This window comes from Triturus cristatus, chromosome 2_1 (genome assembly GCF_964204655.1).
Source record: "Triturus cristatus chromosome 2_1, aTriCri1.1, whole genome shotgun sequence".
Taxonomy (NCBI): domain Eukaryota; kingdom Metazoa; phylum Chordata; class Amphibia; order Caudata; family Salamandridae; genus Triturus; species Triturus cristatus.
In genome coordinates this window covers 82,641,862-82,664,493 of record NC_140581.1, presented here as the reverse complement: position 1 = coordinate 82,664,493, position 22,632 = coordinate 82,641,862, and the positions used below count along the sequence as shown (strand labels likewise).

Below are 22,632 nucleotides of genomic sequence, written 5' to 3'. Positions count from 1 at the left end.
GCACTGAGCCCATATACACTATAAGACGAGCATATTCCCAAATACAAATGCTGAGTTTTAAGCACGACGCCGTGCTTGTCTACAAAATCAGGAATTTTCACGCTCGCTGCTAACATCAGCTGCAATAGTAATTACGACCCAAATAACTCTATTCCAATGCTCGCAAAACTCGCAGATTACATCAGGTGTGATAGTATAATGTCAGCACGTAATTGTTATCTCAGCTCATCCTGCTATCCTTACACACTTGGAATATAATGTGACATTTATTGAGAATTAATAAGGGCAGAAGTTACAACTAAAAAAACTGCCTGCAGCACTGAGCCCATATACACTATAAGACGAGCATATTTTCAAATACAAATGCTGAGTTTTAAGCACGACGGCGTGCTTGTCTACAAAATCAGAAATTTTCACGCTCGCTGCTAACATCAGCTGCAATAGTAATTACGAGCCAAATCACTCCATTCCAATGCTCGCAAAACTCGCAGATTACATCAGGTGTGATAGTATAATGTCAGCACGTAATTGTTATCTCAGCTCATCCTGCTATCCTTACACACTTGGAATATAATGTGACATTTATTGAGAATTAATAAGGGCAGAAGTTACAACTAAAAAAAATGCCTGCAGCACTGAGCCCATATACACTATAAGACAAGCATAGTTTCAAATACAAATGTTTAGTTTTATGCACGACGGCGTGCTTGTCTACAAAATGATGAATTTTCACGCTCACTGCTAACATCAGCTGCGATAGTATAGTTACAGCACGAAATTGTAACATGAAATCATCCTGCCGTCTTTACATACTTAGAACATGGGATGAGATTCGAGAGGGATTAATAAAGTTAGAGCTTGCAAGTATAAAACACCCGAAAACAGTGAGCCCATGTGGTTACAACAACAAAACAGCACCAAAGGCTAAAGTGATGTTCCTTATAACACGAGCACAGTTGTAAATAAGAAACGTTTGTTTTGGGCAAATGTATACCATTTTACACATCAACACGCTTCATGCTCGCTGCTGATATCAAGTATGGTCGTATATTTACGGGACTTCATTCACACATCAAATCATCCTGTTATCCTTACGAAGTCAGTACATGGTGTGCCATTTGTTATATATTCATAAAGGCACAAGGCACAACTATAAAAGAGCCTGAAGCATTGCGCCCATGTACACTATTATTCAAGGGTTTCCTACCCGCATCCACGCTAGGCGCACACAGCCACTTCGCAGTGCCCTTCAATTGGGAATAAAGTGTGAAAAGGGTAAAAAAATCGGAAGACAGAAAGTCTGGTATGGTGTCAAGCGTCAACTTGTTTGTGACAGCTGAGAACCGAAACCAGGCCAAGATAATGAAGTACATTAAGATGGGCAGTATAGATTGTAATCTCTTCGTTCCCAGCTTCAAAGACATGCAAATGAAGACACAGAGTGATGCGAAAGGTATTTTCCATTCCAATGCCGCAAAGTGAAGACAGCCAAACTCCCGGGAAAATAAATAAAAATAAACCCAAAAGCAGAAACGGACCATCGTACACTAAAATTACGACCCAAATCACTCCATTCCAATGCCGCAAAATAAAGACAGCTAAACCCTTCCAGTAAAATAAATACAACGACCTGAATAGCAGTACAACTCTTCCGGAAAAATAAATTAAAACAAAATAAATAGCAGAAACGGACCATCGCACACTAAAACTACGGACCCAAATCACTCCATTCCAATGCTCGCAAGACTCGCAGATTACAGCAGGTGTGATAGTGTAATGTCAGCACGTAATTGTGATCTCAGCTCATCCTGCTATCCTTACACACTTGGAATATAATGTGACATTTATTTCAAATTAATAAGAGCACAAGTTACAACTAAAAAAACTGCCTGCAGCATTGAGCCCATATACACTATAAGACGAGCATATTTTCAAATACAAATGCTGCGTTTTAAGCACGACGGCGTGCTTGTCTACAAAATCAGGAATTTTCACGCTCGCTGCTAACATCAGCTGCGATAGTAATTACGACCCAAATCACTCCATTCCAATGCTCGCAAATCTCGCAGATTACATCAGGTGTGATAGTATAATGTCAGCTCGTAATTGTTATCTCAGCTCATCCTGCTATCCTTACACACTTGGAATATAATGTGACATTTATTGAGAATTAATAAGGGCACAAGTTACAACTAAAAAAAACTGCCTGCAGCACTGAGCCCATATACACTATAAGACGAGCATATTCCCAAATACAAATGCTGAGTTTTAAGCACGACGCCGTGCTTGTCTACAAAATCAGGAATTTTCACGCTCGCTGCTAACATCAGCTGCAATAGTAATTACGACCCAAATAACTCTATTCCAATGCTCGCAAAACTCGCAGATTACATCAGGTGTGATAGTATAATGTCAGCACGTAATTGTTATCTCAGCTCATCCTGCTATCCTTACACACTTGGAATATAATGTGACATTTATTGAGAATTAATAAGGGCAGAAGTTACAATTAAAAAAACTGCCTGCAGCACTGAGCCCATATACACTATAAGACAAACATATTTTCAAATACAAATGCTGAGTTTTAAGCACGACGGCGTGCTTGTCTACAAAATCACGAATTTTCACGCTCGCTGCTAACATCAGCTGCGATAGTAATTACGACCCAAATCACTCCATTCCAATGCTCGCAAAACTCGCAGATTACATCAGGTGTGATAGTATAATGTCAGCACGTAATTGTTATCTCAGCTCATCCTGCTATCCTTACACACTTTGAATATAATGTGACATTTATTGAGAATTAATAAGGGCAGAAGTTACAACTAAAAAAAATGCCTGCAGCACTGAGCCCATATACACTATAAGACAAGCATAGTTTCAAATACAAATGTTTAGTTTTATGCACGACGGCGTGCTTGTCTACAAAATGATAAATTTTCACGCTCACTGCTAACATCAGCTGCGATAGTATAGTTACAGCACGAAATTGTAACATGAAATCATCCTGCCGTCTTTACATACTTAGAACATGGGATGAGATTCGAGAGGGATTAATAAAGTTAGAGCTTGCAAGTATAAAACACCCGAAAACAGTGAGCCCATGTGGTTACAACAACAAAACAGCACCAAAGGCTAAACTGATGTTCCTTATAACACGAGAACAGTTGTAAATAAGAAACGTTTGTTTTGGGCAAATGTATACCATTTTACACATCAACACGCTTCAGGCTCGCTGCTGATATCAAGTATGATCGTATATTTACGGGACTTCATTCACACATCAAATCATCCTGCTATCCTTACGAAGTCAGTACATGGTGTGCCATTTGTTATATATTCATAAAGGCACAAGGCACAACTATAAAAGAGCCTGAAGCATTGCGCCCATGTACACTATTATTCAAGGGTTTCCTACCCGCATCCACGCTACGCGCACACAGCCACTTCGCAGTGCCCTTCAATTGGGAATAATGTGTGAAAAGGGTAAAAAAATCGGAAGACAGAAAGTCTGGTATGGTGTCAAGCGTCAACTTGTTTGTGACAGCTGAGAACCGAAACCAGGCCAAGATAATGAAGTACATTAAGATGGGCAGTATAGATTGTAATCTCTTCGTTCCCAGCCTCAAAGAGATGCAAATGAAGACACAGAGTGATGCGAAAGGTCTTTTCCATTCCAATGCCACAAAGTAAAAAAACAGCCAAACTCCCGGGAAAATAAATCAAAACGCTCTAAATAGCAATGCAACTCTCCCGGGAAAATAAATAAAAATAAGCAAAAAAGCAGAAAAAGGAACATCGTACACTAAAAGTACGAGCCAAATCACTCCATTCCAATGCAGCAAAATAACACAGCTAAACCCTTCTAGTTACATAAGTAAAACGCGCTAAATAACAGTGCAACTGTTCTGAAAAAAAAAATGAAAACAAAATAAATAGCAGAAACGGACCATCGTACACTAAAAGTACGGAGCCAATTCACTCCATTCCAATGCCTGAAAGAAAACACAGCTAATAAAACACGCTATGGACCCAATTCAAAGTAAACACAGCTATAATAATAAAACACGCTACTGACCCAATTCACTTCATTCCAATGCCTCAAACTAAACACAGCTAAACTCTTTCAGCAATAGCCACGAAAAGAAACAAAAGAGTTCCAACTGGAACACTTCATGCCACATAAAGCATGTTTACTGTAGTTAGGCGGTGCTGTGTGGGCGTTCTTAAAAAAGTAAAGGCTGATCGACAAAGGGCATTAGCCTGTCAGAAACCAACACACTAAAACAGACAAGCTCAGGAACCAATTACTGACAAAGAGCTGCAGTAGGCGGAGATTCAACACATTTACAAATTACTTAATGCCTCGGAGAGGCAGCGCATGCGCTGCCCTATGCGAGACCTAAAAATGAACAGGTGGTTTTATGGAGTTCTATTTAGGCATTCTAAGAAAATGGATTATAACTTGGGGTGACTGACAACTCTTGTCAGTGTGAACCCTCAGTCACAAAATTAGCCTTAGCTCACCCCCGTGGTAGCGTGGGCACCCTTCAGACTGACATAACTTAGGGCAATGTAAATTGAAGTATTTATGCAGAACCAAAACTTTAGTTTAAAAAAAACTGAATTTAGAAAATAAAGTAAAATGTAATAATAAAATGACACCAAAAGAACAAAAATCCAGTGAGGGGAACCAGAGATATGAACTTTAAAAGAACTAAAGGAAAATAGCCCCAAAAAGCACAAAGCGCCAATGGTAGTCAATGGTTTGGTAGACTGGGATCTAGGCGCGATTTACAGACTGGCCACAATGGAGCGCTGGTCTGATACACTGATCAAGTTAAAGTCGCCTCGGTCGGACGTTTTACCGTGGTACTCAGGGCGGCGGCGGTGCCTGCAGGAGAGCGGAGGAGCGTCGGGTCGCCGCTGGAGAGCAGGAAACATGAGAAATAAAATGGTAATAAAACAGGTTTGTTACCACTTTATTCTTCTGTGCTGGTAGCAGCACGTTTCAGGGCGGGGCAGAAGCCGGAAGCAATATTGTGCATTTCAGTTTAATGTGCGCATGTCACTTTGGTCGGCCAGGGTAATAAGCAGCCCCTCCTCTGTGTTCACTCCAAACCAGTTCTGGGGGTAGCTTCCCCCAATGGGTTTGGTGCCAATCACACTAGAAGGACAAAAGCGAGGGCCTTTCCACATGTCTCCTGACGTTTGCTGGTGACAGGGAAGGTTCTTTTGAACTAAATTAGGTTCCAGGGTCCACCCCAGCTGTGCTTCCCTCTGTGAAAGCAAAACCACTCCCCACATAGGGTCCGGACGAAGGCAAAATATCTGGGGTGGCCACGCCGAAAAGGCAAATTTCCTATATACATTATGGCTCAGATTTACAAAGCTTTTTCACTTTTCCTTTGCGCCACAAAAGTGACCCCCACATGTGCAAAATGTTTTTTTAAATAACTTTCCAGCGCAAATCGTGTTTTGCCTCAAACTAAGGCAGAGCAGTGGAAATGGCATTTGCGTTCCTTGGGTGGTGCATGAGCGTGCCCATGAACCGCACATGTTTTTGATGCAAAGCCCTTTCTACCAACACAAGTAGATAGGCTTTTGCACAAAAACATTATCTCCGTTTGGAAGCATGCATTAAAAAGGAGCAAATCTTTGATTTCTGCTGTTTCCCATTTGCATGTGTGCTGCACTGTACAGCACACATTCAAAGATGGCAACCTTTTAAGTTTTCTCTATGCTTAGTATCTTGCCTTGGAAGGGTCCTCTTTCAATACAGAAGCTATGCTAGACTCATGAAAACACCTTTGAACTATGATGCCAAGGTGTGAGAGTGGAGCTTGGCATCCCGAGTGTGCCCCAGCACTAGGGAGAGAGCAGGACAGTGCCTTATCTTCATAGATATGGCACTTTCCTGGTCTCTTCCTATGGTGCAGGGCAGTGCAGCCACTGTGTGCGCTGCGCTGCACTGTGTGACAGTTTTGTACATCTAGGCACCTGCCTGGACATTTACAAAATCTTAAAACATGAACAAATGGCTGGCATTTTTCTCTGGGAAAGGTGGCAGCACCACACGGATGCCACATGTTTGGAGCCCCTTGTTGATCCTCAGCTGAAAAGCCTTCCGGGTGAAGAGGCAGAATGACTGATGCGACATGACATGAAAGGAGGCAGCCATTATTGCACAGAGATCCGGCCATTGCCTTTGTTTACATGGCACAATCCATGCCTCTGGGCCTTGGACAATGAAGGGATTAAGCCGACCGTGGGCTCTTTGTGAACATCTCTGCCTCTGTGAAGAGTGTGGTCAACAGATGCTACAGGGCAGAGAGACAGTGGTGTGCAAAACAAGGATGGGGGGTGGCTGGAATCTGAAAGCAGGCAGTGGACCGGGCATTGCGGCAAAGAGCGGTGCAAACCTCTCCCCGCTGCGGGCAGTGTCCACTCTTGGGCAGCCGCTGGACGAAAGGTGAGTGCAGGACTGGGCTCTTTAAACTTGGTGAATAGATGCCCATTTGGTATTTATGTAGCTTGTGTCCATAGCAGCCTATTCACAAACTGCATTTTATAGTAAGTTTAGTACTACAAAGCGGTCTTCTCAAACCTGCTTCACTAAATCTACCCCTTCACCTCTCCTATCTTTTCTACAGGGAGATGTACTTAGTAGTAAATGTGGAAGTGCCCAGGGAGAGGGGTTAAAAAATGGGGTGTACTTACTACAAAATAGGTGGGGTTTAGGGAAGAGTAACAGGTTCAAGGGAGGGTTGAAAAGACGTTTATGGAGTAAAAGAAACCCACTCAGTAACAAGCAAGCCCACTGCTATTCACTATTCTTTTTTTTTTTTATCAAATCTTTTTTATTGAATTTCTTGAACACAAGATAAACAGTACATATGCACAGAAGTGCAGTGGCAAAATAAATAAATATACAGACAGAACGCGTCTGCGCTCTTGGAGAAGGGATACCGAGAGGGGGACAAAAAGAGACTGTGTAGGGTTTGACATAATTCCCATGTTGACACTTGTATTTTACAGACAACTACTGCATAAAATAGGTTGTGCAAATCTTGAAAATCATATTTGTTTGGTCGTAATAACAATGCATCACAATAGTCATGAACAGATGTTGAAGAGGTTGTAGCAACCACTGCATGCATCGTGGTTCAGTTGTGTGGTTAATGAGAGAACCAACAGTGGAGTTGATATACTAGGTCTAATCTGGCTATAAATTGTACACAAACCATACACAGTGGAATGAAAAGTCCAAAAGCCCTATATGGTAGGAGAGGGAATCTAGGTAGAATAAGTATTAAAAGGTAAACCGGCTGTGAAAGAGAATGTCTTAAGAGAGAGTGGCTGTCTCCTGAGATTTATTTACGGTGGATGAAGGATTATAGCTAAGAAGTTTGGTGCCCAATGAGTACCAAATTGGTCTTGAGGGAAGCGCCATGGGGAAATTTGTAGTGTCACATTATCGGCACCTCTAAGGAAGGTGATCCATTCTTGCCACATTCGGAAAGATATCGCTTTGAAGTTCTTCTAATTATGTAGTATCAATTTGCATGTTAAGGTAAGCATTAGGTCCATTCGATGGCGATCACAGTCAGATTTCAGCTGAGCGTCTAAAGGGCCAAGGAGGATATTAGAGAACTCCTGTGTGGGAGTAAAATTGAAAGTGTGTTTAATGCAAGCCAATATTTTACTCCAGAATGTATTTAAGATCCGGAATTGGAAAAGCGTATGTGCTAAATTACCTTCGTGTTCCAACAGTTGGGACTAGGAATGAGACGTATTTTAAAAGGTCTATAGGGTGTCCAATATGATCTGTTGATAATCATATATTTTGTTTGAGATAAGGTTGGTGATATCTTATTAGAAAAAGGAGATTTGTTAATGTAATCCCAGTCGAACACCGCATTCCTAGTGTTCAATTCCGCCTCCCATTTTACTTGGTTACACAATAAGGGTTTGTTTTGGTTGGGTAGCAGAAGCTTATATATGCCGGAGACCATGTGGCCAGTTCTGAGTAAGCGGCCTCATAAGAGAGACGGAGTTATTGCCTTGAGGGATTTTTTAGTGATCTGAACTTTGAGTTGCAGTAGTTTGTAAGAATCCAAGTTTTCCAGGTTGAATTGGTTCTGTAATACTGAGACCGGTAATGGTGAGGAGCCTTGGAAACTGCTTTTCTAAATCAACTACAGATAAAGGGGCGCAGTCTCTTTCCAGCGGGATGCACACACGGCTCGAATTGGAGGACGAGCAAAAGCACAGAGAACCCACTGGTCCTGGGGTTCAGTTCAGGGGGCAAGCTCAGATCAAGCCCTTGGAGAATGTTCAAGCACAAAGTAGCAAAGTCTTTTCCGTAGTCTCTTCCTCTCCTTTCTCAGCAAGGCAAGCAGCAGGCCAGCTCCTCCAGCGTCTTCTTCTCCTTCTAGTCGGGCAGAGGTTCTTTGTGGTAAAACAGGATTCTGATTTCTTAGGAGCCAGGCTCCTACTTTTATACCATGATTCTTTTGTTCTTTAGCGCCAGGGGGCCTAGGCCTGGCTCAGTCCAGTTCTGGAGCACTTTGTTATGGTGACTCTGCTCTTTCCTTTCAGCAGCAGGGCAGAGACATCAGCCGCTCCACAGGGGGCGGCACCGGCTTTGTGGTGGCAGAGCACAGGTCTATTCAAGAGTCAAGGTGTACTCCTCCCACCCATCCTGGTGTCATCTCCCGGCCCACCACCTGGCAGCCAACCTGTCTCTGGGGATTCCCCAACCCTGCTCCTTACTGTTGCTAGGCAGAACACACACACACAGCAGAGGCGGACTGAGATGGTCAGGTCAGTAAATACTAACTTTCTAAAAGTAGTATTTACAAACCCAGGATATTAAAATAAACTTGACTACAAGAAGTATTTTATTATACTGAGTTCAGGCATACTAAACTTGACACTCTACCATGCTCTCTGAGTCCACTGGGGTCACAGCGTTGGCGTGATCCCAGCAGCCCAGTCTGGCCTATGGAGAGCAGGTAGCCTTCAATAGTGAAAAACGGAAAGGGCTGTAATTCACTACTAAGACATGCCACACACATCAGGGCATGTCCTACCTTATGCCTACAGTGCACCCTGCCCTTGGGCCTACCAGAGGGGTGGCTAATATGTAGGTAAGGGAAGGTTTAGGGACTGGCAAGTGGGGGCACTTGCGCAGTCAGCGCGACGGTCCCGGACCGCGCACAGGGTCTGCGGTGGCAGACCCTAGACACATTTTACAAGGCCGCTTCTGTGGGTGGCGCAACCAGCGCTGCAAGCCCACCAGCAGCATTGGCATTCACAAGCCCTGGCACCCCTGGTGCACTTTACTGGGGACTGACAGTGAATCCAATAAACCAATCATGAACATCAATTACAGGTACACTTTACCTAGGGAGCACTTGCACTGCGGCACGGATTAGCCGTGGCGCAGTGCCCTGAGCGGACAACACCAGCAAAACAATCGAGGCACACCATCAAAAAGTGGAAGGGAAACTCACGCCAAGGTGCCAGGTCTAACACGTGTCCCCTCCAGCTGAAATGTGGGGAGAACTACCCTTGCCCAGGGGGTTCCTCGTCACTAAGGCGGAAATACCTGGACAGACCGTCAGCGTTGGCGTGATCAGTACCAGGACGGTGTTCCACCGTAAAGTCCATACCCTGTAGGGAGATGGACCACCTCAACAGCTTCGGGTTCTCACCCCTCATTTGCATCAACCATCTGAGGGGCCTGTGGTCCGTCTGAACCCGGAAGTGAGACCCAAACAAGTAGGGTCTTAGCTTCTTCAGCGCCCAGACCACAGCAAATGCTTCTCGCTCAATTGCACTCCACCTACTTTCCCGTGGAAGTAACCTCCTACTGATGAAGGCTACGGGTTGGTCCCAGCCCTCCTCAGTCATCTGTGAGAGAACAGCCCCTACACCATGCTCTGAAGCGTCTGTCTGCACTAGGAATTCCTTGGAGAAGTCAGGGGCCAAGAGCACGGGCGCCGTGCACATGGCAGTCTTCAGGGTGTCGAAAGCTTTCTGACAGGTGTCAGTCCAAATCACGTTCCTGGGCTGCTTCTTGGAAGTCAGCTCTGTCAAGGGGGCAACAATCGTTCCATAGCCCTTGACAAACCTCCTGTAGTACCCAGTGAGCCCCAGGAAGGCCCTCACTGCGGTCTGCGTCTTGGGGGGTTCCCAAGCCAGGATGGTCTCAATTTTGGGTTGCAAGGGTGCCACCTTGCCACTCCCCACTTGGTGTCCCAAGTACACCACGGAACCCTGCCCGATCTGGCACTTGCTTGCCTTGATCGTGAGGCCTGCTCGGCGCAGAGCCATCAACACTTCCCAGAGGTGGCGCAGGTGTTCGGGCCAGGTGGCACTGAACACTGCGATGTCATCCAGGTAGGCAGCACTGAACGCATCCAGCCCACCCAGTACCTGGTTGACCAACCTCTGAAAGGTGGCAGGGGCATTCTTCATCCCAAATGGCATGACTCCATTGATGCAAGCTCGGACCCTGTCAGTTACCCTGTAAGCCTTGTGCTTCACAGGTAAGCTGTCTCCTGTGTCCACATCATGGACGCACCAATCTGTGACACCAGGAACCAGGGAGAACCTATCGGAAAACTGCCCCAGCAAGTGGCGGCAATCTTCCTGTTGTTCGGGCGTCAGGGTGGGTGAGAGGTTGACTCCATCCACTGACCCATCTTTCTCAGAGGCCACTAAGAGGTCAGGAAGAGGCTCGGTCTCCTCTTCCATTCCATCATCAGTGGCCAGCAGCATGCCCACTTCGGTCCTCTCTAAGTGGGGCTTAAGGCGGTTAACATGTAGGACCCTCAAAGGGTTCCTGGGAGTCTGCATGTCCACCAAGTAGGTGATAGGACTTTTGCGCTCCACAACCTCAAATGGACCTGTCCACTTATCCTGAAGTGCACAAGGCTCCACTGGGGCCAAGACCCACACCTTTTGTCCAGGTTGAAGCTCTACCAGAGTGGCATTCCGGTCGTACCACCGCTTCATCTCCTCCTGGCTGGCTTCCAGATTTGCCTCAGCAAGTTGCCTGAAACGCCGAGTCTGGTTTCGGAAGGCCAGCATGTAACTGTATACATTCTGGGGAGGTTTCCTGGGAGATTGCTCCCAGCCTTCCTTTACCAAACTCAGAGGTCCTCTTACCGGGTGACCATACAGAAGCTCAAAGGGGCTGAATCCTAGAGACTTCTGTGGCACCTCTCGGTAAGCGAAGAGCAGGCATGGCAAGAGGACGTCCCACTTACGCCTCATTGGACCGTCCAGGCCCATGATCATGCCTTTGAGGGTTCGGTTGAATCTCTCAACCAACCCATTTCCTTGGGGGTGGTAAGGAGTGGTGAACTTGTAAGTTACCCCACACTCCTTCCACAGGGATTTCATATATGTGGATATGAAATTGGTCCCCCTGTCGCTCACCACCTCTAGAGGGAATCCCACTCGGGAGAAAATTCCCATCAGTGCCCGTCCCACCACGGGGGCCGTCACTGTCCTCAGAGGGATGGCTTCAGGGTACCGGGTGGCATGGTCCACCAAGACCAGGATGAACCTGTTGCCCAGGGCTGTCTTGGGGTCCAGAGGCCCCACAATATCAATACCCACTCGTTGGAATGGCGTACCGACCACAGGGAAAGGTTGCAGAGGAGCCTTGTGCTTCCCTCCGCTCTTACCACTTGCTTGGCAAGTCTGACAGGTTCTGCAGTAGGAATCTGAATTCTTGTGCATTTGGGGCCAGTAAAAGTGGGTGACAAGCCTGTCATAGGTCTTGTCCATCCCCAAATGTCCTGCTAACGGCACATCATGAGCCAGCCCCAGTAGGAAGGTTCTGAACTTCTGGGGTACCACCAGCACACGGGCTGACCCAGGTTCAGCAGCCTTAGGCTCGGAATACAGGAGGTCACTCTCCCAGTACACGTAGTGTGTTTTGGCCTGAACACCATTGGCCTGGTCGGCAGCCTGCTGCCGCATACCCACGAGAGAAGGGCATTCTTTCTGCTCCCTGCAGAATTCCTCCCTGGAGGGACCTCCTTCTTGCTGCCAATGGGTCAGCTCAGGCAGATCTCCCAGTTCGGCAATCTGTTCCCCGGTAGGCTCCAGAGCATCCCCCTCAGGGTCTGCTTCCTCCTGGGCCGTGGGAACTTCGGGGGCCGGTTTCCCGCGCCTCCTGCGCCTTCTCCCTAAGGCCGGTTCCTGGACCTCTCCCTCAGGCTCCAGGACCCTCTCAACACCCCTACTGGCTGCCATGGACCGGGTGGTCACGCATGCCCAGTCGGGTAGACCCACCATCCTCAGATGCGTGGTCTTCTCCACCTTTTCCCAAGGGGAGCTCTCCAGGTCGTTCCCTAGCAGACAGTCTACAGGCATGTCAGTTCTCACAGCGACTTGTAGAGTACCAGAGACCTCCCCCCACTCAAAGGGAACTTGAGCCATTGGACAACGACTCTCTATGTTGTCAGCATTGACAACCCTACAGTAGGCATTGGGTACAATCTGCTCTTGAGACACCAGGTGTTGCCTCACCGAGGTCACGCTGGCTCCTGTATCTCTAGGAGCCTCAACCTTCTTTCCATTGATGGTCACTACTTGCCCATATTTCTTAGTGTTAGAGGGCAGGTAGGTTACAGGGACCATCTCACTGTCTCCTAGCGAGACTAGGGTCATCTGCCCGGGACCCCCACCCTCCTGGACTGCTACCTCCTCCCCAAAATTAACATTAGCTACTTGCCGGGGTGGAGCACCAGTGGGTGCGGTCTTACCAAACAGGCGACACTTAGGATCAGAGGCAATGTGACCCGGGTCACCACACTTATAACAATTGAAGGGCCCCTTTGGAACAGGTCTACCTGTCGGGGCCCCGTTCTGCTGCGGGGGTGGGGGAGGCTGAGAACCCTTCTGCTGGTTCCCTTGGGAATTACTTTGGGGGCCTTTTTGGAACCCCTTCTGTTTACCCCTGTCCCCCCCACTCTTCTGCTGGGGACCCTGCCCACCTTTGGCGGAGTCTCCCACTTGACCCTTGTGGACCCTGGTGCTGAGCCAGCGGTCCGCCTCCTCAGCAAGCTTCCTCGGGTTGGACAGCTTGCTATCAATCAGGTGCTGGCGTAGCTCAGGAAAACATTGACTGGACAAGTGCTCCCATGCAATTAAATCAAGCAGCCCTTGATAATCATTCACTTTGCTACCCTTCACCCAACCATCCAGCGCTCTGCAGAAAAAGGTCACATACTCCACATACGTACTCTCAGGGATCTTCTTGGTCTCCCTGAACCTCTGTCTATATAGCTCAGGAGTTAACCCATACCTGGTCATTAAAGCTTCCTTCATATGGGGGTATGAGGTCTGGACTTCTAAGGGTAAATCTAACAGTGTGTCACGTCCTTCAGCAAGGAACCTTCCCCACAACCCCGCTCCCCAGTCTTTCTCAGGGACCCGGTGTGAAGACATGGCCACCTCGTAGGCTCTAAACCACTGCCCTATGTCATCCTTTCTAAAATACTCCTTTACTACATCTTTGGGGATGTACACCTTGGACTCTACCTGCACTGGTGGAGTGCTGCCACCAGAAGGAGCGGTGTCCAAACTTTTCGCCTTCAGCTCCAACTCCTTCAATCTTATATCATGATCCATTTGGCGTTGTTGTGCCTCCAGGGCCAACTTCTGCTTTTCCATTTCCATTTGTCCTGCCAACTTTGCCATCTCCATTGCATGCGCCCTGTCTGCTGCCCTGTCTGCCAGCTCCTCTGGCGACCGGACTCTGCTGGGCTCCTCAAGGTTGTCGGGTGGAACTATGTCCCCCGCATTCCGTGGGTCTCGTGACTCCTTCCAGGCTCTCAACGCCTTGGTGTACTGGGGCTTCCTCTTGAATCCAGCATGGGGAACTCGGAATTTTACACTGTAGCCTTTCAATTGCTCCATCGTGTAGCCTTCCAGTCTCTCCCAATCCACCTCATCTATTCCAGAAATCACAGAGAGTGCTCTCCCAGCGGAGAGTGAGCTAGGCATGGTTGCAGTAACGGCAGATGTCTCAACAAAGTTCAACCAATGAAAACCTGTGGCTGCGTTATTTGGTCTGCTCTCACTATCTGGTGATTAATAATTCACTGTATGTAAATTACAAGTGCAAATCCGAAATCCCAGCCGCTGCCACCAATGTTAGACTCGGGGGTCTCTGGTTGGCGCAAGGTTGCCCTTGTGTCAAGCAGGAACCCTCTCCTCTACGTCAGGGCGCAGGATAACCCCTTGCGAATGACCCTTGCTCACCCTCTAGGTGCGTGGCGTGAGCAGCCAAGGCGATTCCTCAGGCGTTGTTGGTTAAGCACTTACAATCATACACACAGTAAATACATCAATCCCCCCAGAAACGGACACCAGACTTGGATATGTAGAAAAATACGCTTCTTTATGTAAAAATAGGTATATATATCTCAGCAGACTTATCACAAGACCAATAACGTTTTCGCTATGCCACCAGGTTATAAAGCAGGCAAATGTTCTTTGTTCGTAGTTTCCAATGGACACTTGGTAGTCTCTTGCAAATGTTACTTGTGGTTCCAGTACTCACAGAGATCGGCTCCTGCAAACGGGGAAATAAGGCGTTGCGGGCCCCGAGCCCGATACTGGAACTTCTTTCGTGACGTGGAGAGTCGGCACAGGACGGTGCGACTCTCAGCTTGGGAAGTGTTCTTGGGTCCTCAATCAGCAGGTGTGGGCAAATAGGCAGGCGCGGCCCGCGACCCTTTAGCACGGCGGTGCAGGGGGGTCTCCACAGCGGGGGCGGCGCGGCCTGAGGTGTCCGGGGATAGCGAAGCGGGGTCGCAGGGCACAGTCAGTGCAGCTGGATGACCCGGCGTAGATCACAGTCGTCGGACGGTTTCCGGCGGGAGGGGTGATAGCGCGGTCAGCGTGCTCCAGTGGCAGGCGGTGACAGGGATGCAGGCAACCTGGCCCGGGGACAGAGAGCGGCTCTGGACGGAGCGGGGCTCTCACGGGTTTGAGGCAGGCAAGCTTCTGAGTGTCACGGCCCTAGGAGGGGCGATGAGGGGCGCAGTCTCTTTCCAGCGGGATGCACACACGGCTCGAATTGGAGGACGAGCAAAAGCACAGAGAACCCACTGGTCCTGGGGTTCAGTTCAGGGGGCAAGCTCAGATCAAGCCCTTGGAGAATGTTCAAGCACAAAGTAGCAAAGTCTTTTCCGTAGTCTCTTCCTCTCCTTTCTCAGCAAGGCAAGCAGCAGGCCAGCTCCTCCAGCGTCTTCTTCTCCTTCTAGTCGGGCAGAGGTTCTTTGTGGTAAAACAGGATTCTGATTTCTTAGGAGCCAGGCTCCTACTTTTATACCATGATTCTTTTGTTCTTTAGCGCCAGGGGGCCTAGGCCTGGCTCAGTCCAGTTCTGGAGCACTTTGTTATGGTGACTCTGCTCTTTCCTTTCAGCAGCAGGGCAGAGACATCAGCCGCTCCACAGGGGGCGGCGCCGGCTTTGTGGTGGCAGAGCACAGGTCTATTCAAGAGTCAAGGTGTACTCCTCCCACCCATCCTGGTGTCATCTCCCGGCCCACCACCTGGCAGCCAACCTGTCTCTGGGGATTCCCCAACCCTGCTCCTTACTGTTGCTAGGCAGAACACACACACACAGCAGAGGCGGACTGAGATGGTCAGGTCAGTAAATACTAACTTTCTAAAAGTAGTATTTACAAACCCAGGATATTAAAATAAACTTGACTACAAGAAGTATTTTATTATACTGAGTTCAGGCATACTAAACTTGACACTCTACCATGCTCTCTGAGTCCACTGGGGTCACAGCGTTGGCGTGATCCCAGCAGCCCAGTCTGGCCTATGGAGAGCAGGTAGCCTTCAATAGTGAAAAACGGAAAGGGCTGTAATTCACTACTAAGACATGCCACACACATCAGGGCATGTCCTACCTTATGCCTACAGTGCACCCTGCCCTTGGGCCTACCAGAGGGGTGGCTAATATGTAGGTAAGGGAAGGTTTAGGGACTGGCAAGTGGGGGCACTTGCGCAGTCAGCGCGACGGTCCCGGACCGCGCACAGGGTCTGCGGTGGCAGACCCTAGACACATTTTACAAGGCCGCTTCTGTGGGTGGCGCAACCAGCGCTGCAAGCCCACCAGCAGCATTGGCATTCACAAGCCCTGGCACCCCTGGTGCACTTTACTGGGGACTGACAGTGAATCCAATAAACCAATCATGAACATCAATTACAGGTACACTTTACCTAGGGAGCACTTGCACTGCGGCACGGATTAGCCGTGGCGCAGTGCCCTGAGCGGACAACACCAGCAAAACAATCGAGGCACACCATCAAAAAGTGGAAGGGAAACTCACGCCAAGGTGCCAGGTCTAACAGAGGTCAACAGTAGTAAATGAACTCCGGCTCAGATCTGGAGCAATTCAAGCACAACACGTGCCCACCAACAGGTACAGCAACGCCTTTCCATGCATAGCAGCGAAAGCAGGGACTTAAACTTAATCAAGATACCAAGGTTGCAATATTGCAGTATACATGGATATAAGCTTCCTACATTATATTCCACTTATTTGTGCTGCACATATTATGAATCGCATACACCACAACCCTCTTTATTGCAAGCATTCTGACAAGCCTTCTTTAAGTCTCAACTAATATGAACTTTAGCCATGTTTGAACAAGTTAAATGACTCATTTTTTAATCAGATCTAAGACATTGTTATTTTGGTGATAAACAGCCTAATAGGGTGCACCATCTCCATATTCAGCAGGTATCTTACATCTGTATTTCTGTTCTTGTCTCTGTAAAATGTTATAAAAATGTCATGAACTTATAAAATTTAAAATTAAACATCATAGGAAATGTAGGAAATTATGTTAAATAAATTAAACATTTAGCTTAGTATTAAAACAATTCTAAATAATGTTAAAAGTAATTTTTAAAGTTATATAAAATGTATTCATTAACTTTTGAATTTAAAAATATGTTTCATTTTTTTTATGTTAAATAATTAAAAATATTTGTTATTAATTCTATACAGAATTGTTATTCTTTTTTGACATACTAAATAAATGTAAATGTTTTACTGTAGGTGGCTTGTTTTGGGAATAATTCTTGAATAAGTATAATTTAAATTAATTAAATATATCAAAACGAATTATCTATTTAATCTACAATTGAGCTGAACTACTATAACTTTACCTGGTAGGTACTATGTTTAGAGAAAATGTATATATGTATTTTACATTAATAGTTAACATAAAAGTATTTTAACTTTTTCCTATGTTTGTCATAAGGAGAGCTTCAGCTTGGGTGGTGGAGATCTCTGCCCCGCAGGCCAGGATCTCTGCCCCAGTAATGGAGAATGCCCCAAATGTGTGAAAAAATAAAATGCAGTTGTAAAGTTCCTAATAGGAACTTTACATTCATAAAATAGGCTCAACCCTATGTTTGTGGGGGTAGGACATGTAAGTCTACACTTTTGAGAACATTTACACTCAGAAATGGTCAATAATGAAAGTAGTCAATTTACTCTAAACTGCAAGCATAAATGTACATGTGCAGATCTGCTCTCGTGTAAGTTTACACTTGTGAATAGGCCCTATCGTGTTCATGCTTTATAGTGTATATGCTGTAGAGCATGGAATGATTCTCAGTTCAAAAACCCGTAATATCAGAAATCACAGCTGTTGCTGTAGTAAATCACGCTGAGTGTCGTAGGAGGGTGGGTGGAGAACAAGACCACGGGGCTTATTTATGAGAGGCTTGTGCCGCTGGACCGTCACTTTTTAAAATATTCCGGCAGCACGAGCCTCTCTATCATATCTATGAGGCAACGCAGAGCCACCCTGTGTGGCTTTGCACGGTCGCATAGAGATGGAGTAAGACAAAGCACTGCACGTCGCTGCTTCACCTTACTCTGTGTCACGGAGGCATTCCATGGGCGTTGCAGTGGGCTTTCCATGCAGCACCCTTGGATTTTAACGCTGCCCCAGATTTACTGAATCATATAGACCTGAGGCAGCGCCAAAACCTTATGCCTCCCCAGAGGAGGTGTAACGAGAAGAAATATCTTTTTCCTCTTTTCATCTGTGCTGCATCCTGCAGCGCACATAGAAAGAGGAAAACGCCTCTCAGGATAGTTTTTGTGCAGGAAGGTGCCCCTTCCTGCACAAAAGCAATCCTGCTTACATTGCAGGCACCCTTGCACCATGGTGGAAGGGTGCCTCCGTTGGCGCTAGGCTGCAATTTGTGCGCAAGCATAAGGGGAAAGTACAGGCACGCGCTGTATTTCATAAATATGGTGCATTCCTGCCCTTTCACATTGGTGTGGTCCAGCACAGCAAGAAGACTTGCGGCGCCGCCCTTTGCCAAATCCCCATAAATGAGGCCCTAAAACACTGATATATTGCGGCATGGATATATTTTTCAACAACATATCTATTCAGTCGCGGTGGCTCCCCGTAGTTTCACAGAGTGCTTTAGGATGGAGCTTCAGATGGAGTCTTTGTAGATCCTTGTGCACCCTACATTTCAGCCTTTCTTGAGTGGAGGCGTCGCTGTCCGGTTCGCTCCTAGTCGGTGGTATCAGCTTCATAGCCAGGCATTGTGTCCTGTGACACTGGGCTCACTTCTCTATATGAAGTAGCCGAGTGGCGATGGACACCTATGGCATTTACACCACCCGCGGGGGTCTATGGCTTCAGTGTTGTATCTCGCCACAGCGATGGCAGGATGTCTTTCATGTACCAAGTAGTGGGCTTTGACAGGGATTCTGCTATTCTCTAAAAAGGGGTATAATCCCTTCCTGTGCCATGCACGGAAGGGTGGGGTTAAAGGGTGGGGTAGCACCTTGACTAGGGCACGTTCAGTTCAAGGGACCTTGTAATGGCGCTACCAGTACTAAGACCTTTGGAGATAAAGTCCAAGGGTGACGTCTCTTCAGGACTCTGCAGATGTCTATTCCTGTTCAGGCCTTGCAGGTGATGTCTTTTTTGGGGCTGGGACTTCTGGAGCAGAATCCCTGGCTGACATTATTCCCAGGTTAAGGGGTCGGTCCTTGCCAACTTCACTTCAGGCTTCATGGGCGAAGGTGTTTCCAAAGGGGGAGTGTGTGGGACGGGGCGGGGGAGGGTCTTGTACGTCATATGGAGGTGCAATGCCACTTCTGGATGTGTGAATGTCACTTAGCAGAGCAGGTCTCCTCAGATAACTGATTAGGACTTTCAGTTGCAGTCTGGGTGTGATACCACTTCCAGGTCACAAGCCCTGAACTAGCATCACTTCCAGTGGATTCCAGTTCTCGTTAGGAGGTCCGTGGTTGTTAGTTCCGAATCATGTCTCATGAATGATGTCACTTCCAGGGGTGGGACATTCGGACCATGTGTATAGTAGTGATGTCGTTTCCGGTTGAAGAAGTCTGACCCGTGTCACTTCCTGTTCAGACCTCATGGCTGACATAAATTCCAGGAGAAGGATTTCTGGGCCAGGCAAAGGGGTGTCATCCCGTATAGGGCATAGGCCCTGAAGTGACGTCACGTCTGGGCAGGTAGTCCAGTGCGGGCGACCTCATATTATGTAGTCAAAGCTACTTTTGAGTTTGACGGAAGGTGACCCTTTTCACTCCCCCACGTCTCTGATAGGATAAATGGTTCAGCTGAACTGATCAACGTGATGGAAAGATTTTGAATGTGTTCACTTGAAATAAATCTGCTCTTAAAAATGAGACTTCCTGAATTTTTAGATTTCTTTGATATATTTGGGAGACAATCGACCAGTCTTTGTTTCACTGAAGCCAACACGTTCTTCTGATTGCGTTAGCGTTGATGCGTGTCACTGGATAGCGGCACCATATTTCGGTGCAGTAGAGAATCGGGGTATATTTGTCAGAGGCTTGCGTCACCGGAGCTTCACTATTTTTGACGGCGGCGCAAACCTCTCTCTCTGTGTGGCTTAGCATGGCCCCATAGATGTGGAGTACGGCGAGGCAGCACAACTCGCTGTGTCAAGGAGGCGTTCCATGGGCTTTGCGTGGGGGTTTACACGCAGCACTCAGGGATATTGACGCTGCCCAGATCTACTTAATCACGTAACCCTGGGCAGGGCAAACATCTAACGCCTCCCCAGAGCAGGTGTAACTAGGAGAAATATCTTTATTTCTGCTCATTGTTTCCTCTTGGAATGAGGAAAACGCCTCTAGGGACTGTTTTAGTGCAGCAAGGCGCCCCTTCCTGCACGACAGCAATCCTGCCTGCAACAGAGGCACCCTTGCCGCATGGTGCTAGGGTGCTTGCGTTGGCCCTAGGCTGCACTAACAGCTCCAGCACGGAGGAAAGGACAGGCATGCACCGTATTTCCTAAATACAGTGCATTCCTGTACTTTCATATTGGCGTGTGGCAGCGCTGCAAGAAGACCTGCGATGCTGCCCTATGCCACTTCCTCATAAATGAGGCAAAGCTGGTGTTGTCTACTTCCGAATTGCCAAAGTGGTTGAACTGAACGAGATGAGGTTCATTGGAAAGAACTGGTGCATTGGTCTCTGCTCAGAATGTGTTCTCTTTTTGGTAACTCTTTTCTACAATGTCTGAGACAATGCTTGTTTGATCCTGTCCTCTCTTGTTACTCACCTTATATTCACGTCATGTGCAAATATCATAGCAGTCCCCCAGGATTGTATGTCTTATAATGTCTTCTCTTTGCTTCTAGCGAGAAGAAGAGGTGGCCCACGCAGACCTCACGGTGGCCAGCATGGTGCTCCTTCCAGGGCTTCTGGTCACGCTGGGCGGTCTCGTGCTGGCACGTGCTGAAGTGTTTTTCGACACATTCACAAACACCGATTGTACCAGATTTTTCTACAAGGGAGCGGAGCCCAGCAATGGTCTAGTGCCTCAGAGTGCAGCGTGGATTTGCCAGCGCTATGGAAACCAGTACCACTTTGCCACCTTGTTTGACAACAAGAACCGTATCCCGGTCTACTCGGCCTACATCTATCAGCCCGGGCCGGGGCCCCGAGCGAACTGGTTTATAGAGCCGCAGGTAGGGCCTTTCTGCCACCCCCCTATATCTAAAGGGCCGGACAGAGAGATAGCTCAGTGCATTAAGTATTTGTTGCAGACAGCAGTGTATTTAATGGCCCTCACTTTCCACTGCAATGTGTAAACTCTATCACTTATAGTGCTTAGAAAATTAGGGCTGGGGCGCTACTCCTGCTTTAGTGCATATTCCATGACCAGAAAAGTGATTACAATATGTACGATGCTGGCTCTCTATATAGTGCACTAAAATGAAGTACACTGTGCAGAGTCCAGTGGATGCCCAATCGGTGTGAGGAGGTAAAAGCAGATCATTCTAGTGCTCTTTTTGTGGTAGTGCGGGCGAGCAGTTAGGCTTATAGGTGGATATTGCTAAGCATTTGTTGTCACACACAGAAGCAATAAATGAAACACACACTCAAGAATAAATGCAAGTTCAATTGGGAAAAATACAATCAATTTTTATATATATATGTGTAGAAACCAAGAACTTCGTTCAACAATTAATAAATGCTTTGTATGTCGATTTTTAACCAAATGCAGCTCAAGACACAAATGCTTACAGATGTTTAAGCAACTGCGGTCAATGCTGTCAGGCACAGCCCGTCGTGGTCAAATCAAAGAGAAGCATTGGGTTAGATAGTGGAGTACCACCAACACATTTACCCCTGCGGTTGATGGAAGTAACACTCTGCAACAGAGTCTTGGGGAGATACCGGTCGCCCAGAGTTCAGGGAAAGTTCTACTCCAGGGGAGTCCGAGTATTGGAAGTCCCAGGGCTCGAGCACAGCAGCCAGTTCTGGGTTACCTGGATCGGAGGTGCAGCAGATTTTTGGATGCAGAATTGGTTCTACACTGATGGTGTTCAGCTACTGGTGCAGTGAGGGCAGCCCCCTTGTTTTATTCCAGTTTAGCTGAGCTCGGTTGGTTGATATCTTCTGGCATAAAAGTCTGGGGGGCATATTTATGGCCAAGCGACGCGGCGCAGTGAAGCAAGTGGTGCATTCCTAGGTCTGCTACGTCTGGTAAACCTGGGAATGCGTCAAAATCAATGGATGTGAACACCCGCGCAACGCCCATGGAAGCCTCCCTGGGGCAGAGTTACTCAAGGCAGCAATTTGCACTGCAATGCTTCACTCCAGGGGCCGTAATATGAATGGGGCGCATATCCCTTGTTAGCGCTGGGCGCACCTTTAAAAGGTGCGCTCAGCGCTAACAAGAAGAGTGCTCTGTATTAGATTAAATGTACTGACACAAAGGCGGCCACAAACTAGTGCTGCCCTGGGGCAGCCCATTTGAGTGAAAAATAGAGCGGCTTTTATGCAACCGCTCCATGGTTCACTGTGCAGGCGGCACCCACCTGCCCTTTTAAGGGAGATAAGAGGTCGCTTGCAGGCGGGTGCAGTGAGTGACTACACCTGGCTGCAAAGGTATGTCTGAGGGGTCTATCAGACCCCCTTAACCTCTTCCAGAGGGCTGCCACCAGGGGGAGCTATGACAGTACACTACCCTTTAGGTGGCGCACTGCCAATACACCTCCTGCCAGGTTCTTTGCCTCTGTGCCCACATCTTTAATACGG

At 47.4% G+C, this 22,632-nt stretch overlaps 1 protein-coding gene across 1 annotated transcript in view; it reads left to right on the top strand.

Annotated features, from left to right (window-relative positions):
- Window positions 1–6,350: 6,350 nt before the first annotated feature.
- Window positions 6,351–22,632, top strand: part of LOC146863791 (endonuclease domain-containing 1 protein-like) — a 32,291-nt gene continuing 16,009 nt past the window's right edge. Inside the window, exons 1-2 of the mRNA XM_085640679.1 lie at window positions 6,351–6,472; window positions 20,727–21,056. Of these exons, the coding sequence (XP_085496805.1) occupies window positions 20,769–21,056 (288 nt within the window). The 5' untranslated portion in view covers window positions 6,351–6,472; window positions 20,727–20,768. The remainder of the gene's footprint in view (window positions 6,473–20,726; window positions 21,057–22,632) is intronic.